Source organism: Mesoplodon mirus (assembly GCF_964341445.2).
Source record: "Mesoplodon mirus genome assembly, chromosome: 5".
NCBI lineage: Eukaryota > Metazoa > Chordata > Mammalia > Artiodactyla > Ziphiidae > Mesoplodon > Mesoplodon mirus.
This window is the reverse complement of record NC_138980.1, coordinates 156,283,025-156,294,272: the sequence shown is the minus strand read 5'-3', so window position 1 is coordinate 156,294,272 and position 11,248 is coordinate 156,283,025. Positions and strand designations below refer to the sequence as shown.

General features: G+C 45.2%; 1 protein-coding gene across 2 annotated transcripts in view; it reads right to left on the bottom strand.

Moving 5' to 3' along the window:
• Window positions 1–1,032: 1,032 nt before the first annotated feature.
• Window positions 1,033–11,248, bottom strand: part of SLC45A2 (solute carrier family 45 member 2) — a 33,064-nt gene continuing 22,848 nt past the window's right edge. For both annotated transcript variants that reach the window (XM_082621028.1, XM_082621029.1), the window contains exons 4-7: window positions 10,128–10,271; window positions 9,090–9,213; window positions 4,540–4,754; window positions 1,033–2,100 (exon numbers count right to left, since the gene is read on the bottom strand). In XM_082621028.1, the coding sequence (XP_082477154.1) occupies window positions 1,876–2,100; window positions 4,540–4,754; window positions 9,090–9,213; window positions 10,128–10,271 (708 nt within the window). In that variant the 3' untranslated portion in view covers window positions 1,033–1,875. The remainder of the gene's footprint in view (window positions 2,101–4,539; window positions 4,755–9,089; window positions 9,214–10,127; window positions 10,272–11,248) is intronic.

Below are 11,248 nucleotides of genomic sequence, written 5' to 3'. Positions count from 1 at the left end.
ATGAGCTGCCACTGCTGGGGCCTGGCCACTCTACCAAACCATCTATCCTGCTACACAGGAGAAAAACCAGAGAACAGCCCAAATCCCCATGTTCCTGTTCTCAGAGCAGCTCATTTCCTTTCTCCAAATTCCCTTCTAACATGGGAGGTTTTGATAAGCTAGAAATTCACCTGAGGCAATGACTACACTATCAGACTCTAAGATGAGGCAGGAGGAAGAACCACAAATTTTTTTTAACTTGTAAAAACATGGGGGCAAATCATTCTGCACCACTCAGGCACATCTGGCCTTATTCAGACAAACACTTATGAAAGGCTGGGGATGGAAGGATGGAGGTCTGGGAGAGCAGGACGGCGAGCCTTCAGAAACAGTGACAATGGCTATCATTTTTCTAGTGCAGACCAACTGCCAGCCCAAGTGCTGCTCTTACCGGAAACAGCAGAGCCGGAGCGCCTGGGGTCGAGGCCCAGCTCTGCCACTTAGGAGTTGTGTAGCTTCAGACGAGTTCTGTAATGCCTCTCTGCCTCAGTTTCCTCATCTGTAAAATGGAGATGAGTAACAGCAGCCTCTCTCAAGATTGCTGTGTTAACACAGGTTAAACGCTGAGAAAGGTGGTAAGCACTCCGTAAGTGTTAACATATTACAAATGGTCACACCTCTCTGGGGTAGGAATTGTTACCCCAAATGTACAGATGAACGAGTGTGGTTTGAGAGGGTCTGTAGTTTGCTGGGGAGCAGCAAAGCCAGGATCCCAAACCAGCCTGGCTCTAAAGCTCATGGTCTCCCTATTAAACCATGCTGCCGTCAAGAGCGGGAAGGGTAAGCTGTGACAAAGCGAGAGAGAGGCATGGCCATATATACACTACCAAATGTAAGGTAGATAGCTAGTGGGAAGCAGCCGCATAGCACAGGGAGATCAGCTCGGTACTTTGTGACCACCTGGAGGGGTGGGATGGGGAGAGTGGGAGGGAGGGAGACGCAAGAGGGAAGAGATATGGGAACATATGTATATGTATAACTGATTCACTTTGTTATAAAGCAGAAACTAACACACGATTGTAAAGCAATTATACTCCAATAAAGATGTGTAAAAAAAAAAAAAAAAAAGACCTCTGGCTGAGAAAACGGCTTCACTTGGAGAAGAGAAATGGGAGGCAGTTCTTTGAAAGGCTTCCATAGAGACTCCAGCGGCTGGAACAAAAGTGCAGACTGGAGAGAAAGATTTTTACTGTGTCAGTAAGATGAGCTGTTTCAAAGTGGTAAATCCTCCAGCATGAGATGTTCAAGCAGACTTGTCAGGGATATTATAAATTAGCATGAATTAATTATGAGCGAGTTAAATATGAATTAAAGATGAGTGGATTAATATCTTTATATAAATCATTGGCAATATTTTGAGTTACAGTGAATTTGATGAAAAATATTATTCCCCCCCGCCAACTATACACGGACACCAGGTTTTAAAAAAAAATCACATCACAGAATAAATCCCAGCATCACAGGGACGTGCTAGTCTGCTTCTCAGGTTTCATCAAGGCCTGAAATGCCCTGTGGAAAACAGACCCTCCCTCTCCATTCCGCTGCCCTGAGACGGAGGGAGAAAGGCGCGGGGAGGTGCCGTCACCCACACTTGCCCTTTGCCCCCAGTGAATGGAGGCATCGTCCAATCTCTCCTAAGACAAATGATGCCTGAAATAGGGAAACGGATGTGCAGAGGGCCGGCTGAGAGCGCGGGGCGGGCGGATCACCGCAGCTGAAGTCGGAACATGTGGCATCCAATGGGCAGATACAAACAGTGCAGAGCTAAAGAAAGGATCGATTTCCTGCCATGTGCGCCACTGTGTCTGGGGTTAGGAACGATGTCTCTTTATTGACCTAATCCATATATCGAACAAAGAGAGCCACAAAACAACAGCCAATCAGTGCCACCGCAGAGGCTGTGATCACCACGACGATGACGCTCCCGGCCATGTTGACCAGAAGGCCCAGGCCACCTCCGACCAGGATCTGGGCCAGCTGCACCATGCAGGTGAGGGCGGCGCAGTCCACGCCCTGCCCTCTCACGCTGCCATCCGGGCCCCCGCCCTGTGGCCGCTGCCTCTGCAAGGGAAGCACAGGAACAGCATTTGATCTGCACCAACTGTCCTTCAGGGCAGAAGGCAGCAAGCAAACGTTTTCTATGAAAAGCCAGATAATAAATACTTGCAGCTTGTGGGTGGTATGACCTCAGTTGCAACTACACCCCTCTGCCGCTGCAGTGCGAAAGCAGCCACAGAACGTAAACAAGTTGGCATTCCAACAGAACGCTATGACACGGGTATTTGAATTTCATGTAATTTTCCCTTGTCACAAATATTATCCTTCCACTGATGTTTTAAAAATCGTTTTTAAATTGTCAAAGAATTCCTAGAATTCCTGTCGTGTCCGTACACGACAGACTGTACAGAAAAGCAGGTGGCGGACCACGTTTGGCCAAGAAGACAGTTTACCAACTCCTGATTCAAGCTCCACCCCCCTGCCTGCACCTTTCTTCCCCACCTGCCACAAAGTCTTAAATTCCACCGTTCACACCTATGGGAGTTAAATGGTTAAGAACGCAGAATTATCTCTTCAATAAATCAATAAGTCAATAAATACAATGAGGTAGAAGCTCAATAAATATCCCATTCCTTCTCTTCCCTAGTGTTTAAAGTTCAAACATTTTTAGAAGGATGTTGAATCACAGATATGTGTCAGGGTAGCAACATAAAAAAGCAATTCAACCTTTCAAAATACGGTTGCTTTTTGCTTAGTAGATTAATATTTGATTAGTTTGATATTTGGTCGGAATTGGTTGATAACAATGCCATTTATTGGGTATCATATATGTGCTGGGCCTTGTGCAAGGCTCTTTCACATACCTTACTTCATTTCATTTTTACCACCTCCCTAGATGCACATATCACAATCATTAACCCCATGATAACAATACTACCTACCATGTTTTGAGTCTTTGCCAGGTGCCAGGTAGGCATTATGCTAAGCAGATTACCTACACTATCTTGTTTCATTTAATTTTCCAACAACTCTCTAAGGTGGGTGTATCATTCCCACTTCATTGATTAGAAACCTAAGGCTCTGAGAGTTTGAATGATAATTCCTATACTATTAAATGAAAAAAGATCATTGTGCAGGAAAACGCACATTATCCTTTGAATAAGAAAGGGAAAATAAGAAAACAGATTCATAATCGCTGGATTTTCATTAAAAGATACTGGAAAAATAGACAAAGACCTGATGAGAGTGGTTACATGTTCCTACATGTAAGCCCAGGGTGGGGAGGTGAGGACAGGGAAAGGGTGGAGGGAGGGGTAGGCGGGAGTCACGTGATGCACACTTGTGTATCACTGTGGTTGTTGAACCATGCGATTGTATTAACCCATCTAAACATGAACTCATTTTGAGTGATATTTAATAAATAAATGAATAAGATCCCCAGTGTCACATAGCTGTCAAAGGGTGGGGGGCAGGATTTGAATCCAGGGTTCTCTGAGTCCAAAGCCTCTGTGTTTTGGGCCTAGTACCATCCACCTCCCTCTTGGAGGGATAGTTCTTTGTTGATAGCTGTCTCTTTAGCAGCAAAGCATCTGTCATGCATTGAAACATTAGTGACCATGTCTGCCAGGGAAGAGGACAGCTACAGCTCTTGTTTAAAAGGTTTTAACACCTGGTGCAACTCTCTCCTGCTGTGTTTACCAGATCAAATAATGAAAAAGAAGGCCAGCGTTGTAGTCACATGGACGCGTGTTCAGCGTTTTTGCAGTTTCCTACTGTGATAGATTAAGCTAATAGCCATCTCTTTAACTTTTACAGTTAAAGAAATGTAAGCCTATTTTCAGGGGGAAAAGTTGCATATCTGGATAAGAAAATGTGATAATCTTAGAGCAGAAATACCGAACCTAGTGCTTTTTTAGGGCAGCATAGGGTCTTGCCCTCTGGCTTGAGTTCCGAGATGGAGACGGGGCGGGCCTCCCTTGCGGCAGCTGGTGAGATGACCACCTGCGACCAGCTTTCCTCCCTGCACACAGGGCATGACTTACCAAAACCCGGACTTCCAAGGAAAACATTGCTCAACCAGTAACTCCCGGAAATTGCACCAGGCACCTCTGCAGTGGTTGAGGGTCTGGGCCCTCGTTGTGGCATCCAGAAACACTGCAGGTAGGCTGGACAGGTCATGAGCCCAGAGTTTCCCTTGCTTTGTCTCTGTGTGATTGTGGGCTGGTTTCTCAGCATTACCAACCTCACCTTTCCTAATCTGACAAATGGGAGTAATGGTACCTGCCCGACTGCTCCCAGGTACACAGGGCTTCAGAGTAAGGAGGGGGTGGGCTGGGAAAGGGGTCAGGCCTTGGCTAGACCATCGTTACATCTGGCTGGACATCTTAGTGCTGCTGTTTCAAGAAGCCCTGCTTTCCAGCTCTGCTCTCCATTTTCCTAGCGAGCTCCCCCAGCCTCCAGATGAGTCCGGGCGTCACTCAGTGCAGAGGTTCAACAACACACCTGCTCTTCCTGCTGCTCACGGTGGTACGCGGTGATGAGGTTAAAAGGCACGGTGTACAGGGTGCTGGACATCACGCCAAACAAGGTGCACATGACCAGGCTGGAGTAGACATTCGGGAAGAGCCCGATGACGCCCGTCCCCAGGCCAAACAGCAAATACCCCATGAAGTAAAGACCCTTTAATCCGATGTAGGGAACCAAAGCTTTCTGAAAGTCTGTGTGTGGGGAGAAGAGAGGGAGAAATTACAGCTGGCAGTGCCTCACAACATCTCATAATTTCAGACAACCTTTCCTTTTGAAGATTCACTTTTTTTAGCCTTCCTTTAATACTGAGTCAGAAACAGAGGAACCTCCTTATCTGTGCTTGAAAACAGCTGGCTTTTGGAATAAGTTTTGAATCCTTTGTGTAAAGAAGAGCTGGAGATTGCCTTGCTGGGTTGATTTTCTTTTCTGCAGGGAAGGACCAGGCACTGTGTACTGGGCAGCTGAATAGCAACAGGACGCAAAAGAGGCGATTGAAAAGCCCACCTTGGCTGTGGGACCCTGGGGCTGCAAGCCATGGAAGAAAAGCGGATATCTTTCCGATTCACAGAGATCTAGCCTAACAAGACCAAAATGACAATCCAGGTCTCTATTAGCCCCACAGCCCAAAGTCAGGTTGGAGGAAATTAACACAACCAGATTGCATAGAATGATCCAACTCATTCAGTTTCTTTGCCCCACCTGAATGCCATCTGCACAACTTGAGAAGGAAGTAAAGAACGTACATCACCTGTAGATGCTCTCCCTGCCTTGCCAGCCCTTCCCAGGCTGGTCAGGGGGTCCTGCTGCACCAGACACCTCCCCCTCGCTGGCGCCTTCACCCTCTATGGGCAAGTTCCACAACTTCTCAAAACCTCAGTTTCCTCATCAGAAAATGGAACTAATAAAACCCTTCTTGGTGGTTGTTATCAGGATCAAATGAAGTAAAACGTCTAGGAAATCACCCAGCCCAGTGCCAAGCACACAGAAGACATCCAGTTAATGGTGACTATCATTACTTCAATAAATACAGAGTTTGCTGAATATGGTTGACTCTTAACTGGGGTCCCCTCCCAGCAGGTAAACTTGGCTTGCTCATAAAGAACTCATGGTAGAGCTCATTTTTTAAAATTGGAAATTCAGCTTTAAAACATTTTACTATGTTTTCCACCACAGTAGGGAAAATCCCTAAAAAAAACCTTTATCTTCCTTTTTTAATCGGTTATTTATTTTTCTTTTTTTACTTTTTATTCTATATTGGAGTATAGTTGATTAACAATGTTGTGGTAGTTTCAGGTGTACAGCATAGTGATTCAGTTATACATATACATGTATCTATTTTTCAAATTATTTTCCCATTTAGGTTGTTACATAATACATGTCAATCCCAAACTCCCTAACTATCCCTCCCCCCTTCTCCTTCCCCCCCCGGCAACCATAAGTTCTTTCTCTAAGTCTGTGAGTCTGTTTCTGTTTTGTAAATAAGTTCATTTGTATCATTTTTTTAAGATTCCACATAAAAGTGATATCATATGATATTTCTCTTTGTCTGACTTACTTCACTCAGTATGACAATCTCTAGGTTCACCCATGTTGCTGCAAATGGCTTTTAATCTGTACTTTCCTTATCTTTCCTCTGCCCCATTCTACTGGAACACATGGACCCAGGGGATACACAAATGATGGATACTAGAAATGTGCCTGTTCAAGAGTGAAATTTTCCATATCTATTCCAATAATTATTGGATTTACATTGCATAGACAAGAAACCTAATATTTATTACATTTGTATCAATTATGTATTACATTTGTATCAATTGTGGAATTCTGAAAATGTTAAATGGGCAACAGTGCTTCCTCTATTAAATGCCATGCTTGGAGGGCTGTTGTCAAGGTTGAGAATAAAAGCAGTATAAATTAAGGTCAGTTTCTGTTTGCTTAATGATCACATTTATGCGGAAAACGTAATCTAAGTTGTCTCGGTACCTAAAAGATATCATCAGTATTCATTAGGGAAATGCTCTCACTAAGTGTATAGGGCAGCCAGGAAGGAGGCAAAAGAGGATAAAGAGATATTTGGAAACGTAACTAACTTCATTACGAAGATGAAAAGTCTGGCAAAGAATGCTTTATTCATAAAGAGAAAGCAATACGTTTAAGGGCCACATTGACTTGTCCTCTGCTGGGTCTGACACCAACTCATACTGTGCCTCTCCTGAGGATTGTAGGGAAATGATTGATGTAAGCCCCAGCTATGGATAGTAGTGTATGATGTGAACAATTGGCTATATTTCAGTACTCAGTGTGGCTATTCTCATTGATCTAAGTGTGCCTGCTGTGCAAAGGAGCTTAAAAACAAGTCCCTTATCACCATTCCCCATGCCCCGCCCAGCAGCCAGATAACCCTGCTACGCTCTGTCTGGATAGAAGTTCTGGGTCTGCGCCTGATATTATGTGATGAGTCCAGAATACAGGGTTGTCTAGTGTGCTCTGGAATTGAGGGAAATGATTGATTCTGCCCAGAGTGGGTTGGAGTGCAGAGGGAGAGACTTGAAAGATGGCACAGAGAGTGACATACTGGAGTTGGGTCTGGGCGGGGAGGGAGAAACAGCAGTTCGGGTGGAAGAAACCAAAAGCAAATACACAGAGGTGAGAACGTCTGTGCAGTGGGTCATTGGAGGAGCTCCTGCGTGGGAGTGACAAAGGTCCAAGTGTGAGCCCGGCCAAACTGTGAATCCCGGAGTGCCAAGATCAGGACTTTTACTCGATCTTATGGGCACGAGAGCCCCTGAAGATCCTTGGGCAGGGCTGGTTGGTATTTTATAAAGAAAATTTTAGTTCTAATTCACAGTGATAGGGATCCCATAGGTTTATACATTAATATAACTTTGGAAAATTATTCAAATAGTAGGGATTCTTTATACACAGGGATTTTAACTATAAAGGCCCTAAAAAATAACATGCTTTTGAATTTTCAAATGCCATGAAACTCATACAGGAACTCAGACTACACTAATGGAAGGGTCCCTAGAAGGGATTTTTTGAGGAAAACAAGTTAAGCTTGACACAAAATTCAAATACTAATGACTTTTAGAAAAATGTTTTCCTCTTACAAGAATGAGAATAGTAGTAAATATTCCCCCCACCTCTTGAAAGCACAAAGGGATTGAGACGGATAATTTATTAAATCCTTTCAGTCTTAACACTCCCTGATTCTAGGTAGTTGGAATCGTCCTCCTGGAGTTTTCTTTTCTTTTCTTTCCTTTTAGTATATGTGCTGCCGAAGCAAGCACCCTGGAGTTTTCTTAATTTGTACACTCTAAGGGGGAAAAAATGGGTTTGCTGAGGAAATGTAAGCTTTAAGCCACCACTATTTGGTTACCATAAATTTGAAGGTAATGAATTTTATGGTTTTATGATTATTGGGCTCATAAATACGCTTATATTAGGTCCCCTTTTCCCAATTGTGCTATACTTTGAAGAGATTTTTCTTGATCTCGAAGCAGGTTTCCCACTGTGCTATGGCTGGACAAAGGGCTAAATGCCAGACTAGGGGTCATTACATAGATTCAGCCTCCATCTCCACAAGAAGCACAGTTTAGTGACAGAATGATGCCCCTGAGAATGGTAACAGGGATTGGCCCCTATCGCCTCCCCCCCAACCTGGGCCATACCCCTGCTGTCCCCTGGGCCTGTCCAAAGCCTGGAGCTCTGCCCTGGGGACCAGCTATTCTCCCCACAATGCTGGAGAAGCTCTCAAATTTCCACTCCAAATGGGGGACCTGCATACGTTTTATAAGCCAGAGTTTTTACTTAATTCAATGTGTACAGCACTTGGAGATTTCCATACAAATTAGCAAGGACAAAACGAGCCTGTGTGATGCCCTAGAGTTGAAGTACATCCGTTTGGACTTATTTAAAACCAATCCCAGAAACCCCTTTGTTTACAGTGTCCTCACAGGTAATCTTAGCCAAGGGGAGTTAATAGACTCCAGACCCCATGGAAAGCTGGTGTCTGAGAAGGAAAGCTGTTGTTCTCAATCTGGAAGAGTGGCCCTGTAACTTACCCACCCATCTGAGCTTAAGTTATTTTATATGTTCATTTTAGCATGTTAACCACCCCTCATTTTCTGTCAAGACTGATAAGCACATCTATGAAACGCTACCAGTGATCTTATTCCAGCAGAACACAGACCTACCATCAATCAATAATCTTGGCTGTGACTACCCTTCATCCATCCAATACTTCACCATATTGTTTACAAGATTTCCTGTTACTCTCCAAAGTATTTTGATCAGGATCCCACTGATTGCAAGTACAAAGTAATCACTGAGGAAAATGATACCCAGGATTCACTAGGGAAAAGGCTACTTGATGTGGTCCTTTCTAAGGAAATAGTTTTTCCTGACCTCCATATATTTATCAAGAATCTGGCATCTTAGCAAAAAAATAAATATAGAAATACAGATGTATAAAATCCAAGATTTCGCTAGCCCTTAGAAGACATCCTTAGGGGGAGGAGACTCACAAGAATAAAGTGAGGAAAACACAGAGTTGATGCACAAACCCCAACATCCAACCTCGACCCCTCTTTGGTAGATGAGGAACTCTGTGGAGTTGTGTGCGCTGTAGGGGTTCCCATGGTACACGATCTGCAAGAGAGATTTGGGGCCGTTGAGTTACCAGTGCAGGGTGGTAAGGACCCCTGCTCACAGGTTCTGCTTCTTCACCCCTTCCTGGGGCTCAGACCTCATTCTCCCATAAGCATGTCACCCTTTCATCCTTTCACACCTCCATTCAAGGACCCTCAGGAGGTCTTAATGCATAAAGTCTAAACAACATCCCCCTGGATGTTTAACACCTCTCCTTCTGCCTAACAGCTGGCTCTACCCGCCATAGGCAACCCGGCCATCCATATTCTGGTACCACCAACAGGCTTCTGACTCATCTCTACACATGCCATTCCTATCCCTGCCTAGAATGTTTTTTTTGTTGTTTTTTTGTTTTTTGTTTTTTGTTTTGCGGTACGCGGGCCTCTCACTGTTGTGGCCTCTCCCGTTGCGGAGCACAGGCTCTGGACGCGCAGGCTCAGCGGCCATGGCTCACGGGCCCAGCCGCTCCACGGCGTGTGGGATCCTCCCGGACCGGGGCACGAACCCGTGTCCCCTGCATCGGCAGGTGGACTCTCAACCACTGCGCCACCAGGGAAGCCCTGCCTAGAATGTTTTCTCCTTCACCCCTCCCTCTCCAACTCCTTCTCACCTTTCAAGATCCAAATCACACTGCACCTCCTTTATTAAGCCTGCTGTGACCGCTACAGTTCACCTTGATGTTTCTTCCTTATTTGTTGTATTTGATCAAGTACTGGTCCCATCACACAGTGTCCTCTAGTTGTGTAGGGTACAGTAACTTCCCTCTGGAACCTGTCTGGAAGCCAGCTCCTTGAAGGTGCTCTTTCCTACACTCTTACTCTGCCCATCTTAGAGGCCAGCTCAGAAGCTCCACAGGGGCTGATGGAGGGATTGGTGTGTGAGATAACGCATGTGTGCACAGACATGTCCTTTACCTGGCCCATGAAGTCTGTGAAGAAGAGCATGTTGGACAGGAAGGCAGTCCATCCAATGAGGTGGCTGATGCAAAGGCAGCGGTAGTGGGAAGGCATGCTCATCAGCACCCTCAGCAGTGACTTCATGGTCACTGTCCTCCGAGTCTGGAATAAAACACCAAACAGATGTGACACTCAGTGTAGACACACAGCCAGCTGTGGGAGCAAAGCATACAGCCATGTTACATATCTGTCAGTAGACTATCACACAAGGTCGCACTTCCTGGGCATGGTGCCAAGGTTTCCATTGAGTGTTCTCATAAGAGGTGTTCTGTTAAGTACGTGCAGATACTTAGTAGTTTCAGGTCAGGAACAGGGCTTTGGGGACATAAGGGTGAAGGGACTGGAAATAGAGCTTGCTTTGAGCCAAGACGTAAGACACATCTAGCTTCCTATCTTTGAACAACAGAACCACTGCTGAGGATGAAGCTCATAGATGTAAGCCAGCCCCTAGATGGTTATAATTCTTAGATTTCTTGACTCTTTTTTTCGTTTGTTTGTTTTTGGCTGCGTTGGGTCTTTGTTGCTGCGCGTGGGCTTTCTCTAGTTACGGAGAGAGGGGGCTACGCTTCATTGAGGTGCGCAGGCTTCTCATTGCAGTGGCTTCTCTTGTTGCAGAGCACAGGCTCTAGGCACACGGGCTTCAGTAGTTGTGGCATGCAGGCTCAGTAGTTGTGGCTCATGGGCTCTAGAGCACAGGCTCAGTAGTTGTGGTGCACGGGCTTAGTTGCTCTGTGGCATGTGGGATCTTCCCAGACCAGGGATAGAACCCATGTTCCCTGAATTGGCAGGTGGATTCTTAACCACTGTACCACCTGGGAAGCCTCTTTCTTGACTCTTAAAACATAGTAGTCTGAATTCCAAGATGGCCTCTATGATCTCCATCCTCATGATTCTGTTGTTACATGGCAAAAGGATTTTGCAGATATAACTAAGGTTACTAATCAGTTGGCTTTGAGTTAATTAATAGGGAGATTACCTGCATGACCCTAATCAAGTCACATCAGCCCTTTAAAAAACATAGAGTTTTCTCTATGTTTCTCCCAGTTGGCTGGGAGCAGAAGGGGAAGCCAGAAAGTCTC